Here is an 18,468-nt window from a genome sequence, read left to right on the forward strand (position 1 = left end):
AGGATGTGTATGCTCCAAGCCTCCAACTACCTAATAATTATCATGACTTTTACAAATTATAAAACTATTGATCAAATTTGAGAATATAAGAACTTGATTAATATAAATGTATTACTATATGGATAATGACCATGTGCCATGCACATAGAGGAGTGAACAAAGTGAAAAATGATCCACACCCACATGGATCAAAGTGGAAAATTGTCTATCTTTTACTTATTTTTCTAAAAACCTCTCCTTGTAGTGGTTTTAATCTTTTCCATGGATGAACCTTGTCCTCTAAAATTGAGATGGTTGTGTATTCATTGTCATTGTTACTTGGATATATGAGTGATATGGCAAATTAGCATGATGTATATGTACTTTATAGTGTGGCATTACATTGACTGGTTTATATGGAAGGGTGCAACATACAGGGTTTTATCTTTTATGGGTTTACATAGAACTGATAGAAGTAGTAATAAGGAGGGAGGGTTGGGAGTGGGACTTTTTGGTTCCCAAGTCGCTGTCTAAACTTTAAATTTATGCAAAGAGGTTCAAAAAGTCTTATCTGCAGCGACTGTCACATGACACTGGCTGTGCCGACCATTGCCAGGGGCTCACATGCAAACACCTTGCCTATTATATTGTCCTTAAAAACCTAACCCTCCCCATTTACTCAAGTTGGGATATTGAAAACAACTAAAGAAGAGGCATTTGGCTCTATTCTTCTAAGAAATAAAAATTGAATCACATCCCTCCCAAATCCCTATTACTCAAGTTGGAAATGAATTTTGATAAAAAAAAAAAAAGTGGGGCGATTAACATATAAATAGAGGTTTGTATTGTTATGAGATACTTCGCATTAAAAATGTAAAGTTTTGTTTTACAATATATAATGTCTTAAGTTTGGGCTTCTCGGCTCTCACTCATTACCAATTAATTTTGGATTATATGCTTTAATTTCTACTATTGTCAAGCACAACAGCCTCACATATTTCTACATTACCCAATATAAATTGTCTACATAATTGTCTCAAATCAAATAACACGTGAGGGGTCATGTTGAAATATATCCCACAACGAGAATATAAAGTCTTACTTTACAATACATAATGTCTTGTTTAAATTGAATGCTATAATTTCTACATGTATTTTCTCCAAGTCATGTCTTTTGTGAGTAGAGTTGTAAATCAACTCAATATAGTTTAGTTTCATCCGTATTTGACTTTGTTTTACCATTTGAACTTGGTTCGTTAAAAACCTAAACTAAGTTCAAACAAAATATTAGGCTAGCTCGTTAACAAGCCAAGCTTAGCTTTTGGAATACGGGAATCAAAGCTCATTACATATGGGCCAGCCCACAGAGTTGATCCAATAAAAGTGAGCCCATGTTGGGTTCTCTTCCTTTTCAGCGAGGCAAAGAGAAACCAACACTAGTTTCCAAAATTTGCAGAGAACTTGAAGAAATCCAACATCCAGATTACTCACCCATACGCCATGATCAGCCTTCTTGCTCAGGTAATAAAATAAAATTTAAAAATACAAATTCTTCATTTTGTTTTTCTAAGTTCAAATCTTGATTCATGATTTTCTATGAAACAAAATTTGATAATTCAGGAGCGGCTTTTGGGCGCTGCATTGGGAAGCATACTCACAGGGATCGTCGTGTTCGAGCAACGCAGATGCATCTACAGCTCCATTTCTGGTACCAAACCTCTATCAGTTACCCAATCTCAGGTAATTTTCGGCTTCTTATTTGATTCTTCGCGTTACGACACCGTTTTTGTGGTGACTGAAACCCTAGTATTAGTCTTAATAGTCTTAAATTTTTTTGCTTTTATATAGTTTCCGCTTCATGCGTGTGTTAAACAAGCATTAAGGTCGTTTGTGACCAACAGTTTTACCCAATTGAGAATATTAACCAGAAGGTCCAGAACTTGAGGTTATGCAAGGACCAGAATTGCTTTATTAGTATTAACTGGTTCATTTGTTGGGAATTTTTATTTATTTTTAAATACAGTATCAATTTAAATTTCTCACTGGGTGCTATAACTATGTAGAACTAAATTGGGGATGATTGCAATGATTGTACCTCACGGCATACGAAACTGCCGTGAAACCAAGGAATGGATCTGATCACATTCATTTTTACTAGTAATCCTATGTATTTTATGGCTTGGAACTTATCAGAAGATAAGGGGAGGTCCGGGACTTGTTGATTTGAAAATGTATCATCTTGTTGTAAAATTTATAAGTTCATGGTACGTAGGTGTTTAGCTCAACGTATACAATCGAATTCAATTAAGCTTTAATCCTAGAAGAAAATAAGAACAGTAGAATAGCCAAGTGTGTGGTGGAACACTTCTCTATGTAGTATGTACATCAATTTATAAAAATTTAGGGTCTGGAGTGACTGCTTGATACGGCTGTTTAGTCCTCTTAAGACATTCGATAATTGAAAGAAACATAAGTGTCATTTATCAAGAATTGGGCAGGTTATTTAAGATGCACATTTTCTCTTTGGAGGAAAAGGAATTTTTTTCAAATGCTTTGAAGCATATATAAAAAACTCATGCAAAACTTTATTGTGCATTACCTGAGATATTTTGGTTGCTTTCACAATCTGAAGTAGATACATCCAAAATGTAATCAACTCTTGAATACCTGTGGAAACAGCTTTCTTTGCAATATCATTGCCCTTATTAGAGAAGTTGGAATTTTAGAAAATACGTATATCCCTGATGAAATATGTTAGCTCCCCTCCTCCAAATTCCCAAACAATTAATTTCTGATTTTTTTCCTTTTTTTTTTTTTAAGTATGTTATTGCTATATTTGAATGTGTTGTCATAATTAAGTACCAATATGAAGGTGTGGTTTGAGTCCTTAATATGATGGTATAATGGTAGCAAAACATTTAATAAAGAATGGTGGGAATGGGGGAGAAAAAATGAAGTTGAAGTAAGTTAATATTGATTTAAATTTCCTCAGATGGCTTAGGTAGTGCATATATAGTAGAAGTTCTACCACCTTTGTATGCCCTCACAGTAATTGTTAGTGAAGGATAAAGCTCTCTTAGTTCATGAAAGTTGGAGAATATAGGAAGTATATTCTGGTAAATATGTTCAGAACAGGATTTTTTTTTTTGGTTGGGCAATATGTTCAGAACAGGAACCTTTCAATTGAGGTAGGTAACCTGGGATTTTATGCCTTTATGTTATGGATGTCTATGAACTTTACATATTTGGTTTGTTTCATGAATCTTCCCTATCAAACTTATCATTAGCAAAATAACAGTGAACTTTACTGAACTTACCAATGAAGCTTGCATAACATAGAATGGATGTTCAATAAATTATCGAGTTTCTAGCTTGCAGTGCTTATTAAAGTCTAATAGTTTCATTTTTCAAAATTCTTCAGGTGAGAGAGCCCTTATTTGGAAGGGAAACTCGCTCAGAGTTTGCACACCTTTGGAACAAAGCTGTGGACCAGACATTTCGACCTGTGATTGAGTCCCTTAGTTCATCTGGATGGTAGATGGATTTGAATGATTGCACTAGAATGTATGGAAATTTAATTTGTTACCTTCATACATGCTAAACTTGCCCACATTTGTATCTTTCAAATATTTTGAGCAATCAAAGGCATATTAATATTGCCTGCAACTTATTGTTTTTCTATTTTTATAATTTACATCAGTGAATATGTCTGTCTTCTTCTTCATAATACAAAACCTTGGGCTTGGGACAACTCAAGATGTACCAAAGATAAAAAGAGTACTGGGACCATAATTCAGATTGTCAAACACAATCTATCTAATTCTTGAGTTCCTGTAGGCATACACACAGGATCTAACAATTCACATATCTGTACTTTATTATGGAAAAGTGAATATGTTAAAATTTAAGGGTTAAAAATGTGTTTGTTTGCCACAGAGTTTGTACCATAGAATTTTACCCCGAGTATTTTCTTCAATTGCCGATTTTGGATGTGTGCTCCACAACTTGAGATTTTTAAGTTGATGTTGATGGTTATTGCTACAAATACCTCAACTGGGACTTGATTGTGACTTGCCTTTCTGATGTTTGTGACACTGTTTAGTTTAGGAGTGCTTTTTATTCATCCGAAAGAAGATAATCTCATCTCAAAGATACCACTTTTATAAAGAAGTCTTTAAACTCAAACCTTTTCTTACCCCGATTATTATATAGTACTACTAGACCTATCAAATTTGTTCATCAAATTCTGTTTACTGAATGATGCAGTAGGATTTTATTTATTCAAATTTGGGTGTGCCTTGAATTTCCTTCACATTAATCGATGAACGAATTTGGCAACCGCGGAAATTGACTATCACATGAATTACTAGTGATTTAACATGTTAACAGGGGACTTCCATTTACGTGTGTCATCGACAGCAGTTAACGATTACAGTAGTAATCATTTGATTATATTAATTGCTTGAATGCTGAAAGGTGAACAAATTTAATTAATCACCATTAGTCATACACTCATACTCGAAAATACCATGCAACTGATCACTAATGAATTATAGATACAATGCATATTACACAACCTGGTTTGACTACAATGGAAGAAAGATCAGAGATAGATCGAAGTGGGGCAGATTTGGCTTGGTCAAGCTATGAAAGCCTCATGCATCAGGTTGAACAGTATTGGCTTTGCTCATGTTTGTTCTACGTGTGACAACTACATAGTAAACACCCATTGCCAGAAACACTGCAAATGCCAAACCAAACACAATGCCAGCAATCCCACCAGCTCCAATTCTGGTCCTCCCATTCTGGGTTGCAGAGACTTTGCTCTCATGTGCTTCAGTTGCTTGCACTTGGGCTGCCACAGGCAATGGTGAGCAATTGGATGCAGCACATGGGTCTTTAGCAATGGGGTTTTGTGTGTTTGGATGAAAGAAATCATATGCTGATGGGGAAAGAGCTATTGGGTTTTCTCTGGCCAGCCCATGGGGGGCTCTCTCATGAGCACTAGCAATGGAGAGAAGAAGGGCCAGAGAAGAGAACAAGAGAAAGACAGAAACCCTGCAAGTCATTTTTCTCACTTTCTTTTGAATTTGAGGAATAAATAGCAGTAGGAGGAGGAGGAGTAGGAGTAGTAGTTGGTTTTCTTCTCAACCTTTTTGGGTGCTTCAGTCTGGCTTTTGTAAGGTCCTAGGGAGTGGTAGTAGTAGTTGGTTTTGAGTGTCTTGAAGCTAGAGTAGGAGGAGTAGTAGTAGTAGTTGGTTTCCTTCTGAACCTTTTGGGTGCTTCAGCCTGGCTTTTATAATGTCCGAGGAAGTGGTTGTTGCTTGGACTAGAATTTTGGTGATGAAAGAGAGGTCAGGAGGAGGGAACAAAATGATGGGAATGTACTCTCTCTCTCTCTCTCTGCCATCCCTAATAAAACTTTTGAAACTCCAAGAAATGCTCTTATCAGGGTCAATTTTGTTGCATTTTTTATCAATATTTATCTCATTTTGTTGCATTGTGAACTTGCATGCCTGTCCTTGAAAAGGTTTTAAAGGGTAATTCCACTTTCTCCAAGTCACTATCCCCATTTAGTTGGAAACTTGTGACCTATTGGAGTGAAGTAAAATGTTTCACAGGGTATGATTGTCATTTAATTTTGTTGGCGAGCTTATTATGTTCACTACTTTAATTATTTGCATCTCTAAATCATGTTTTCTCTACTTGAGTGCCTTAATTAAACAAACATGAGTGGGGACTAGGAATATAATTAATCATCTTCTTGAATCCTCAATCTGCTTGATAGGTTTTCACAACCACTTAAAACATATTCAAACTCATGCTATATCACAAGCAAACCACTTTCACCCCCATGTCTTTAACTTAATCTTTGGTTGATTTCCTCCTGATCGATCATTTTAGAAAATCATTTAAAGTTGTATTACAATACAAGACAAGTACAATGCACTGCAAACACGCATGAATGAAAGTGTTATATGAAGTGTCTTAATGTTAATGGCAATGAACCAATGAAGCAGAAAAGCATTTTGATGAATTGTAGTGTGTAGGAAGAGTAAGTAATGGGCATGGGATTTCTTAGCTTGGAGGAGCAGCAAATTTGCTAAATAATGGCTTTAAAGCAAAAGCCAACAACATACGTTTATTCATGTATTCATGGATCATGATCGATCATGTGTGTAATTATAATGGGTAGTCCATGTTTCACCGGCCTTGGACATTATTGCAGAATGCAGATGGGTAAGCGCATGCCAGTGGCAAAGCTAAATAAATGCATCTCCCCCTTCCCCTACTCTAATGTTTCTTAGAATCATGAGTCATGACACCCTTCAGAACCTTTTCCCTTATCTTATTCCAAACTCCTGCCTTTATGTCTTTGTTTTCCCACCTTGTGAATTGTGATACTCACTCTCTCTCTCTCTCTCTCTCTCTCTCTCTCTCTCTCTCTCTCTCTCTCTCTCTCTCTCTCTCTCTCTCTCTCTCTCTCTCTCTCTCTCTCTCTCTCTCTCTCTCCCCACTTAAGGCATGCACAAGATCCTTGCTTGTGTTAATGGGCCTTTAGCTTTTCACATGTTTTAGCAATGCACCTTCCAAATCACAAGAGTTGCTCATATGTGATAAAGGATCCAGAAATTCTATATACTCCTTAATTGAAAAATCATATGATTGAACATGCAAACTTTAGCTTTATGACTGAAATAGAGACAAACCTTAAACAATAGAGTATTTTTGGAAGGGAATACTATTTGCACTCCCCAATTGTTTTTATGACTTTGAGGAAGGCAAAAATATATATGGGGAGTGCAAATAATGTTGCCCTTTTTGTGGGTATTAGAAGGAATAAGTTTCTCTTTATGAGTACATATAGTATGAGAGCAGTTTTGCTCACCTCCTTTAACTCAGGTGTATGCTCACCTCCCATCTAAAATGCTGACATGTGTTTAAAAAATTAACCATGAGTTAATCTATTATATTTAATTATTTATGATATTATAATGATGAGAGAGAAAAATAATTTGACAACTCTTTTCTACTTTTATCCTTATCTTTTATTACTCAACTTTTTTCCACTTTTTTATTACCTATTAATTTTTATTTTCTCTTTTATTTAATTATTTCTAATAATTTTTGCTTCTTTTGTTTTTTTGCTCTTCTCCAGTACGCCTCTAGTATCTAAAAAACCACATGCATTTAATAATTTTTGCTTTTTTTTTTGTTTGCTCTTTTCTAGTATGCCTCCAGTACCCAAAAAATCACATCCAATTTTTTTGGGTCTTCTCATGTATACACCTTTTATCTACTTTTTTAATTAATTAAAAAAAATAATCCAACAACACATTTTTTTTTCGCCTAAGAATTCTTCTTTCTTGTCTCATACATGACCTTTTCAGATCAAATAAATTCTTAGGTCAATCCAAGGTGTTGCAGCATTTGAAGAGAGAAGAATAGTTGCAATGACATAATTTTTTTTTTTTTGAACTCATGTAACTTTTTTATTGGATTTTCTATGTATGTAAATGAGTTGTTTTAGATTTTTGTTTGGCCAACATTTTAGATTAAACTTTGCAAATGAGTTTTTTGCTCGAATTGCAAATGTGTTGTTAGAATATTTTTATTTTTTAATTAATTAAAAAAATAGATAAATGTGTATACATGAGAAGACCCAAAAAAATGGATGTGATTTTTTGAATACTAGAGGCGTACTGGAGAAGAGCAAAAAAACAAAAGAAGTAAAAATTATTAGAAATAATTAAATAAAAGAGAAAAGAGAAATTAACGGGTGATAAAAAAAAGTTGAGTAATAAAAGATAAGGATAAAATAAAAAATGAGTTGTCAAATTATTTTTCTCTCTCATCATTATAACATCATAAATAATTAAATACAATAGTTAACTCATGGTTAGTTTTTCACACACGTGGCAGTATTTTAGATTGGAGGTGAGCATACACCTGAGTTAAAGGAGGTGAGCAAAACCGCTCTCCATATAGTATATTAATTTTTAAATGGAATATGAGTGTTGCGAGTAATTTTAGTGTTCAAATTAAACTTTAATGCCTCGTTTGATGCCAAAAATTGGATTGGATATATATGTTCAATGACCAGCTAGCTAGGTTGATGTGTATCCAATAAAAAAAACTTCTAATTGGAAGGAAGAAGATGTAGCCATATAGGGAAATTTATCTCTACTAATCCCACCATTTTTCTGGGTATTGAAAGAGATAAGTTTCCTTTCATGACTAATTTATCTTCTCTCATCTTCTCCTTTAAGTTAAAAATTTCTTCTTAAATACAGATGAATTAATATACTCATTTAACCTATTTAATCTAATTCTAGACATTACACGAGGTCTTAGGTGTACATAGAATTACCCCGTAATAAAAGTATTTGGCTTTCCGTTAAATGAGATGTTACTATGTTAGTGCATATATCAATAAATAAATAAAATACTGTTATATGATTTGATGAATAAAAGTTGATGAACAAATTTGGAGTGTTAGTACGAACAGTATGGTTGTGTTATCCTTGACATAGCTCATGACGATTGAGTAGGCCTGGAAAGAAGCCCACTGTAAAATATGGACGGGTCATCTTCCAACCCATTCAGATCCAATATTCCCACCATGGGTTAGGAATACACAGCTGCCTTTGGACCTTTACATCAAAATCAATGAGAAGGTTATGTGTGGATGATGAACTACTGTGTACATATATAGCCCAGTGTTGTGTGTTTATCCTCTCAAACCTTGATGGAAGAAAGCTTAGGAAAACTGTCCACACACGCGTATATGATTTCCAATCGTAGATATAGGTGCATCTTATAATTACTCGCACATATTTCAACGGTTGTTAATCACTCATGCATCTTATCTAAATTTCTTGTGCGACAAGAAATTGACACTATAAAAAAAAATCAAGACCTACATTTAAATTCCTACACTTTGTTCAAATTTTAATTTTCAAAGTTAATTTTATTGGTAATTGTTATTTATTTATTTATCTTGTTTTTTTTTATTATTCAACTGTCGTACATTAGATTTGAAGTCAGGATCTCCTCTGAATATATGAGGAGATTTGAACCACCTCTGAATGTCATCCACTAAACTAAATGGTCATTAACCACTTTTCTATTACTCATGCATGCTTCCAACTATCATAATATTTTCATTTATCTAATTTTAAAAAATTAAGAAATTGAAAGTTTTTTTTCTTGTCTTTTTCCCTCCATCCTAGCTTCCCTTTCCGGGAGGTCAACCATGGCCATGGACAGACCAACCACTGGCCGGTCTGAAATTTTTAATGAAGTTTTTGGAATTGAAAACAGGTTAAAGATCAAATGAGAATGCATGTGATGAATCCAAATATAAAAAGTGAATGAAGGCCCTATATATGAATCAATTTTGTGGAACACGGTTGGCAGTACCTACTATATATGTCAATGGTATATAAGTTTATAACTATCAATATTGTTAATTACTAGACATAGCTGGAATTTGGACCAGCACATGTATAATCTGGTCACGCCAGCACTGTTCAAGAATTAATATAAGTAAAATTTGCATTTGATATTAATGTATGTATGGGCTCCATCTAAGTTTCATAATCTGAAATTTTTTTGTACAAAGATTAAGGATCGTGTAGAGTGTACAAAGGGTTGCAGAGGAACGATAATGCAGATGGAACTCAAGTTTCCAAATTCTCCACCAAACACCAAAAAGAAAAGGTTTAAAAATAAAAAATAGTACCTGACCACAATAAATCCAAGACATATGGTGAGCAGCCTCTACCTTTTTATATAAATCCTAAGAAAAAGTTCATTATTTGTATCGGCTATAGTATTCTTGGTCCACTTTCGATCTATTAGTTTAATTTATTTGTAAGTTCAAAAATAATTGTTTAACAGGGTATTAGGGTTTTTCTAGCTGTTGTAAGAAATTCTCATTTCTTTATTAGTTACATGCATGTTGCAAGATGAGGTTACTTATATATTTCTCTCTCGGTTATAATTTCTTTGTTTCTTCACATACAAAATAAAACTCTATATAGGAGGGAGTGTTAGTTTGATATACACGGTTGTTTCACTTTGTAATCAATTTTACGTTATTTTAGATTTAATGGTGTTAACAATTTCAATCTTCATGGTCAAATGGAATATCAACCCTAAACAAGTAATATAGAGATGTTGTCACTGCTCACCGAAAATGAAAACAGATAAATATGTTAATTGCTTTGTGGCTTTTCTTTGTAAGTAGATAAATATGTTAATGACTCAATATATGTAAACAACATCAATGCATTATTTGATAAGGTAGTATTAATTACGTAACTCTAGTTATTTGATGAAAATTTAATAGTTAGCAGGAGTCATGGCATTTACTTACTTATTTTAAATTTGGCTTATTTCATGATTTATCATCCAAAACTGTTTTACATTTATAGATTATTATCTGAAAGTTTTTTTATCCAAGGTTACCACCTATAAGTTACACTGTGTCTCATTTTACCTAGTTCCATCAACACCTCCGTAAAAAATGCTAACGTGGCGTGCTGGATGTGCGCCCATGTGTCACATCTTTTCTTTTATTTTTAGATTTTTTCTATTTTCCTATTTTTATAAACTTTGAAAATTAATTAAAAATAGCTTCGGACTCAGAAAAATACACGAAAAATTTCAACGAAGTCGTCTTGACTAGTACTAATTTAATATGGGGTTAAAATACCAATTTACCCTCTGAGTGTTTCCAGAAAATTTGGGAAGTCCAAATTTATTTCTAGAAAATTAAAATACTCTACACTCTTTGAAAATTCATAGAATAATCTCCCGAACTCCAAAAAAATAATAGGTTTGCACCATTGGTCTTATAAAAGCTAACAATACCTTTCTCGTGAACACTTGCTACCCAAAAGACTCCCTGGTCTTAAAGGAAAATAAATTTCTCTCTATAAAATAAATTCTAAAATTTTTTTACAATTTCTATATAGTCTCGAAAGAATTCTCTAAAACAAGTTTTTGGTAATTTCTAAAATATTTTTGAGAATTCGTCCGAGACTTTACGGAAATTCTAGAATTTATTGAATAGATGGAAATTTTGCTTAATTTTCTAGAAATAAATTGGGACTTCTCAAATTTTCTGGAAACACTCAAAGGGAAAATTAGTATTTAGACCCCATAGTAAATTAGTACTAGTCAAGACGAGTTCATAAGAATTTTTCGTGTATTCTTCTAAGTCCAGTTTTAATTAATTTTCAAAGTTTATAAAAATAGGAGAATAGCAATAATATGAAAATAAAATAAAAGATGTGACATGTGGCACACATCCAGCACGACACGTCAGCATTTTTTGACGGAGGTGTTGACGAAAGAAGGTAAAATGTGATACGGGTGTAAGTTATAGGTGGTAACCTAGAACAAAAAAACTTTCAGATAGTAATCTGGGAATGAAAAATAGTTTTGAGTGGTAAATCATAAAATAAGCCTTTAAATTTTTATCTTATTAATTGTTGACGGAACTTTAGATACACATGCAATGTAAATTTTATACTCTTAATGCACATCTTCACATGTATCGTAATTTGAGTTGAATACACAAATAACTTATATTGAGTAACTTAAAAATATATATGATCCTTGATATATAGATTGTTTGCTCTTATACCTAGTTAGAGCATCTAAATCGGAATCACTCAATCATCAACAAAAAGGCTCAAAAACTTATATATTATGGTGCAAGACATCAAATACCCAATTTGGGGTTCATACTCACAACAATAGCACAATTTAATCTTACATTTCATATAGAGTCATGATATGAGAGGCCAAGTATCTCCCTCATCACATGCACAGCAGTGCAACAGCAGAAAACCATAAATTAAGCCAAAATGTGCATCATCAAGCAGCTAATTAAAGCATATACCAGCTTATTATTCCTAGAAAACGTACGACCAGAAAGCCATAAAATAGGGAGGAGATAAGTTAGATTAATCACTAGAAAACTAAAATATTCTATGAAACATATATATATCAACCTTTTAAAGAGCAAAGCACCCCACCTAACACATATATGTATTGTCCCTTTACCAACTACTGCAAAAGATAATGAAATCAAATGCATCAATATCGATCTCACTTCCACCACAAAGCCAAGCTGCTATTATTATTACTATTTTATTTTTTTGGTGCATGTTTATCACTTTATGCACAACAACTATATTAAATTGTGGTACTGATCGATTAGACCATCTCATCATCAGCACCCTTTCAATATATTATTGAATGAATGAGGATAAGAATGCCCAGCGCATAGCTGTGGTTTTGATAAATATTATATTGTAATTAAATTATACCCACAATCCCAGAGAGAGAGAGAGAGAGAATACAAGCAGATGAAGTATATTGATCAGATTCAAGCTTCATTTCCATCTAAACTTTCAATTCTCTAGCTAGCATTTGCTAGGAAAACATTTAGACCAAATTACACTTTTGGTTCAATAATTAATGCAGGCTTGATTTCATTTTACTCCTTAATCGTGGATTCATGTTATATGTGTTTTGACATTTTTGTCAAATTAGTTATAATTATAAGGACTAAAATGGAATCAGACTTAATTTATATGGACCAAAATATAATGGCAATTTAGCCAGATTTTTATTTAACAATTCCAGTATTCCACTCTTTAACAAAAGTTAAGTTAAAGTGTATCTTTCATTGTCACAATCAAAGAGTTCATGTGGGAAAATTTTTACTTTTATTTAATTTGATAATGCTGCTGAGGATTATTAACTTACTTAATTTGCAAGCAAAAACCATGATGTGAAGCAAAGTAGTAGGTGATTGAGACGAAAGAACACAACCCATATTTCATTAGCTTCATGAATACACTCACTTAGAAAGTAAAAAGTGAAAATAGCAAAAGAAGATAAAGGATACACAGAAGTGATAATAGAACATAGATGCAAAGCAAAAGTAGTAACAAAAGAGAGGGATACAAAATACACCCTTGCCCAAAAGCCAATTTATCTACAATTCCATGGTCCTCCAATTTCTCCTTTTTGAGCCATGAGAGACAGATTGAGGAAATTGCTGAAGGACCCTCAAGATAGACTTAATTGCACCCTCCTCAATTCTGTTATTCTTTCATAAATTAAGATCACCATCCCCATGTGTTTAGAGAATCTTGGGTGAAAAGCTTAAGCATTGCTCCTGAAAGATCCCAAAGCCTTGATTGCTCCAGCTCTCAGAATGTATTGGTGGTAGAAGGCAGCAATGGCAGCTCCAATGAAAGGTCCAACCCAGAAGATCCACTGAAATAGATGTGGACCAATATTATAGCTCAAATTTTTTAAAAAAATATAAAAAGTGAATTAATTATGGGAAAATTGAGAGAAAGAGCACATACTTGGTCATCCCAAGCTTTGTCCTTGTTGTAGATCACAGCAGCTCCAAAACTTCTAGCAGGGTTGATACCAGTCCCAGTAATTGGAATGGTGGCCAGGTGAACAATGAAAACAGCAAATCCAATGGGAAGTGGTGCCAACACCTTTAATTTTTTTAAGAAGAAAACACATATATATGGTCAATTAATTAACCAAAATTTGTGAAGATGATATATATAGCTTGGCTGCTGACCAGTTTTCCTAACTTAAATTTAGCTACTAGTTTTCTTATTTTATCAATTGTATTATCATCTAGATTATTTCAACTAATTACATATTTTGTATACGTACTATCTGTCTAATAAAAATAAAATTTTTTCACCAAAAAAAAAAAAAATAGAAATAAAATTCAATCATGTGAGACGTACCCACACAAATAAGTTCCACCTCTATTAGAGGTCAACTAAGTTAGTCCGTCCAAACGAAATAGTTTCATTTTCTAACCGTCTAATTCATCAACGGTGTAGATTGACCGAATAATATATCATGTGAGAGTGACAGAATATTAACAAAAAACAATAACATATGGTTTGAAGTTTGAAGTGGTTATGCTATGCTTACAGGGACATGGGAGTCTCTGGCATTTCTCTTGGGGTCAGTGGCGGAGAAGACAGTGTAGACAAGAACAAAAGTGCCGATGATCTCAGCCCCCAACCCTGTTCCCTTGCTGTAACCATCTTGCAGCTCATTGGCTCCACCTCCGAACCGCACGTAATATGACTTCTGGAACGCCTTCACCAGCCCAACGCCGCTGATCGCACCCAAACTCTGTGCTACGATGTACAGCACCGCCCTCGGCAGTGAAACTTTTCGGGCCAGGAACAGCCCGAATGTCACAGCCGGGTTAATGTGTCCTCCTGTACTTGTCACGAATCTTACATCAGTGCTTCTTAAAAATAAATGTTTTAAGAAGCACTTCCTGATAAAGCACGTCTCAGGAGGCTTCGATTTAAAAGAATTAAAATACTTATATATCTAAAGACGTTTTTAGAAGTACTTTTACAAAATATTGTCTCGAAATTAGGAGTTGTTTTGAAAGTGTTTATGTAAAAAGCATGTACGTACATGTACTAGAAGCACATAAAAATGTTCTATTAATTAAAGATCCAAATGTTTCCAGTGAATATATTTGAAAACTCTTCCTCATAAAGCACCTTTCAAAAAACACTTTAACAATTTGAACTAAATGCTACTAAAAACGTTTTTAGTTATCCCAAAGCATTTGAAGAAAAAGTACGTACCGGAGATACCGGCGGTGCAGTAAACAAGGACGAAGATCATGCCGCCGAAGGCCCAAGCGATGCCAAGAATGCCAACCCCACCACACTGATCCCCCGAGCTCTGGCTCTTGTAGCCAATCACGGTCAAAACCGTGATGTAGAGGAAGAGAAGTGTGGCAATGAACTCGGCGATGAGGGCTCTGTAAAAAGACCATTTCGTCAGCTCTTCCGCGTCGAAAAGGGGCGTAGGAGGAGGGTCATGGTAGTCTTTTGCCGCGAACTCGCCGTGCTCAGCCTCTACGTCCTTTGCCATGGCCTCTAACTGCGACTGTTTGCAAGGTGTGTGTGTTTGTGGGTTGTGAGAGAAATACAAAGGTTTAGTTTAGTTTTTGTGTGGATGGAGAGGCGTGGAGGGGTATTTATGGGAGCAGAGAGAGTGCGAAATTTGTGTATGCTAAGCAATAATTAAGAGAGTGATAAAGTAATGGTAGATATATGATAATTAATTTTTTATGCCGCCCATAATCCATATTAGCTCATATTTAACTCCATTTCGCTTGCATGGGCTCCACTCTTTGTCCCCCAACGGCTACTAAAGGTTTTGCTTTAATTTCTCACCCCTCATCAGTTTTGGATCATTCTAGGTATACCTTTCATCAATTTTGGATAATTCTAGAGTATTACTTTTGTAAATAGAAATATTTGTATCATTTAAACGTACAGTCTTTTTTGTGTTTTTTTTTTAAGAATACTGATAGAGAGATCATCTCTTAATTTGTACAATTTAATATACCATTTTTCTAATAGAGGTGAGCCTCACCAATACAAGTGAAATCTATTTTTATGAGAGAGATAATATACTGAATGGTACAAAGATATGGTCTCCTTAATATTTTCTTTTTTTAAAATAAAAGTGAGACAACTCACATGTAAAACCTACATGCATTAGAGAGATTGTACCTAGCTAAAATGATAAGCTGAAGTGATACAAATATTTGAGTGTTTTAGAATTTTTGTGTGAGAGTAAAAGATTGACTGATTTATAACAATTTTTTGTGTCTGAGAAAAATTATGAGTAAATTAAAAAGGCATCCACTGTTGTAAATTAAGCTCACCTAAACGCCAAAAAGAAAGAGTAGTTGGCACAATAACAAGTGTTAAACGGTCATCTTGACCCAAAAAGGAAGCAGGCAACGGTCTTAATTGACACTCACATTCTTTTTCTTTTTGGTTGCTTTGGTAGATTCCTACTTCTTTTCAATATCAAGGGACTGTTACACTCTTCCTTTTCTTCTCAGTCAAGAAAAAATTGATAAGAATTAATTCATACATACCCACAAATATATATTATGACAATAGAGACTTATAATTCTGAACACTTTACATTCACTCACAAAAATAATTTGACTGATATTTGAGTGATCTATATGATAGTTGCAGCAATCGGACTGTGATCTTATAGTGTCTAAATACACAACAAAATTGTCATTGTAATTTTTTGATCATTTGTTACATGTGATGATGATGGACGGTCATGATCATCAAAATGGAGCTGTCCATATGGCACAAGTAAATGCAGAGAATGCGACCCCAAATTACAAAAGGAGAAAAATAACCTGAAAGAGCTGGAGGATTTCTCACCTGTAAAATATTATAAACAAGAAGTCTATCATTAATTCAAAAATATTATTCTTGGGAATATATATAGGATCTTTTTAATTTATTCCTAAAAGTTTTAATTATTTTATATGAACATTATTTTATCCCTAAATGCATTGTCATATGTACGTTGGCTGATGATGGTTTGCCAGAAGAGCTTATCTGGATCCTACCTATAATCAAATGGTGGTGGTGGTTGTGGTCCTTGTGGACCATTCGTCACCTCAATTATGAGATTGCCCATGGTTTTCTTTACTAATAATGATAATTATACAACTAAAAAGCATTTGGATTTTAGAATTAGAATTATTAGAAGCAACATTCAAAGCAATCTGGTTTCAAATTAAGATTTTTTTCTCTTTTTTATCGAATTTTCAGGTTAAGATAATAAAGCAATATACTATGCATACATTTTTAAGAAAGTTAAGCCAGTGTAACGTACGTATATAAGGTTTATAAAATTACATTTACAGGAAACTATGGAAATATATCATTCTCAAATTTTTATTAAAATTATATAGGTGTAGCTGTGTAAGTTGTGTAACTGCAATAAAAAAACACATAATATAATTCTTCTCTCTAGAATTAAGATTTTGGATAAGAGAAATGATTTTGTGCCTTAATTTTGTGCCTCAATATAATGTGGCAAATTTAAATAACACTCATCATTATTTATTGTCAAATCACATTATTACTTGTCAAATTATTTTTAATTAAATACCATTTTACCCCATAAAATACATCTCCAAATTTAACACTTTAATTGGCTGCCGAACTTATCTTTTAATCTTATATTTCAAAGAGAAAATGTAAATGCTACAAATTTATCATGTCAACCCATTAATTACTAAGCACAAAACAATTTCCCAAACGTTTAAGTCTTCTTCCTCCATAGAAAGACAAAGAATAACATGGGCCTCCGAATCAAACCCTGTTGCTCTGTAAATAAGACTTTCATTGTTTTCTCTTTTTCCAGCCAAGAAAAGGAGACTAGAAAAAAAAAAAAAACATATATGGAGGGACTAGAAAAACTCCATTGATCCAGCCAAGATTTTTTTTTTTTTTTTTTCATTTACTGCACAAAGGAATTTTGTTTCATCTTAAATTGATAGAGAGGTGGGTCGATGAACCCAGCAGGAAGGAGGGAGAGAGAGAGAGAGAGAGAGAGAGAGAGAGAGAGAGAGAGAGAATCTCAGATTCTAATGAATCAATTGAAATAATGAATGATGAGTTGTGGAAATAAAGGAAAAATGGAGAGTTGAGAAGGGTTAGTATGTAATGTTTGGACTGATAAATGAGGAAGATGAAGATTTTTTTTTTTTTTTTGAAAATGAAGAAATTTGAAAAAGGGTAAAATAGGTTATATAATATATAGAAAATTATGATTAAATACTAAATCTCAATAATTTTTTGGTATAGCATGAAGACCATATAATATTTTAATTAAACTACTAAATTTAAATGTAGTTTTTAGATTAGGTCACAAATATATTAGCCCCTTTGATTTGAGTTTTTTTCATTTGACATTTTTATCCTTTGGCCCACATATGATGAGTGTTAGTTAAAATTTATAAGGTTTTGACAAAATTGTCCTTGAGGCTTATATATTATTTTGAAAATTTGCTAATATAATCTCAACTTCACATTTAGTTGTGACTAAACGACAGTCACATCTAAGTTGTGAGACAGTCACAATTAAGTTGTGACTAAATTGAATTTTTTTTAGAGAAATTATATTACAATATAGTATAAATAGAGGTCAAAACAATACTTTTACACAAAATAATATATAGTATAGTGGTGTGAGTTGTCTCTTTCAATTTACCAAAACAGTCACAATTAGGTTGTGACTCGATTGATTTTTTTATTTTTGATAATACAATATAGTATAAATTAATGTAATATTTGTGATGTAATATTATTTTTATTTTTTTATTGTAGTGGCATATAATGTAATATTTGTAAATTCTAATACTTTTTACTTTATTAATTTGTTTAACTTTCCAATTAGTACCTAATCTAAAATGCTATTTAATTTTGGTACCTAAACTAAAAAGTTATTAAAATTTAGTAATTAAAATCAAAGGACCTTATAATATATGATGTGACAAGTATTTTAATTTACATAGTAACCTATGTCATTGAGGCACCAATTTTTGAGGCATTCTAACACTCC

The 18,468-nt window shown here is 33.2% G+C and overlaps 3 protein-coding genes across 3 annotated transcripts; 1 reads left to right on the top strand and 2 right to left on the bottom strand.

Moving 5' to 3' along the window:
* The first annotated feature begins 1,343 nt into the window (after positions 1-1,343).
* LOC147298813 (zinc finger, C3HC4 type family protein) lies at positions 1,344-3,689 on the top strand. The gene is made up of 3 exons (XM_086228274.1): positions 1,344-1,500; positions 1,600-1,719; positions 3,401-3,689. The coding sequence occupies exons 1-3, from the start codon at positions 1,480-1,482 to the stop codon at positions 3,515-3,517; spliced, it is 258 nt and encodes an 85-aa protein (XP_086084400.1). The 5' UTR covers positions 1,344-1,479; the 3' UTR covers positions 3,518-3,689.
* Positions 3,690-4,548: 859 nt separating this feature from the next.
* On the bottom strand, positions 4,549-5,333 carry LOC147298814 (uncharacterized). The gene has a single exon (XM_086229627.1). The coding sequence runs from the start codon at positions 5,046-5,048 to the stop codon at positions 4,635-4,637; it is 414 nt and encodes a 137-aa protein (XP_086085753.1). The 5' UTR covers positions 5,049-5,333; the 3' UTR covers positions 4,549-4,634.
* A 7,478-nt stretch (positions 5,334-12,811) lies between these two features.
* On the bottom strand, positions 12,812-15,027 carry PIP2;4 (plasma membrane intrinsic protein 2;4). The gene is made up of 4 exons (XM_086235710.1): positions 14,655-15,027; positions 13,975-14,270; positions 13,377-13,517; positions 12,812-13,281 (listed from the first exon to the last, which is right to left on the bottom strand). Exons 1-4 carry the CDS (start codon positions 14,944-14,946, stop codon positions 13,168-13,170), a joined length of 843 nt encoding a protein of 280 aa, XP_086091836.1. The 5' UTR covers positions 14,947-15,027; the 3' UTR covers positions 12,812-13,167.
* Positions 15,028-18,468: the final 3,441 nt, after the last annotated feature.

This window comes from Dryas octopetala, chromosome 1 (genome assembly GCF_963921425.1).
Source record: "Dryas octopetala chromosome 1, drDryOcto1.1, whole genome shotgun sequence".
Lineage (NCBI taxonomy): Eukaryota > Viridiplantae > Streptophyta > Magnoliopsida > Rosales > Rosaceae > Dryas > Dryas octopetala.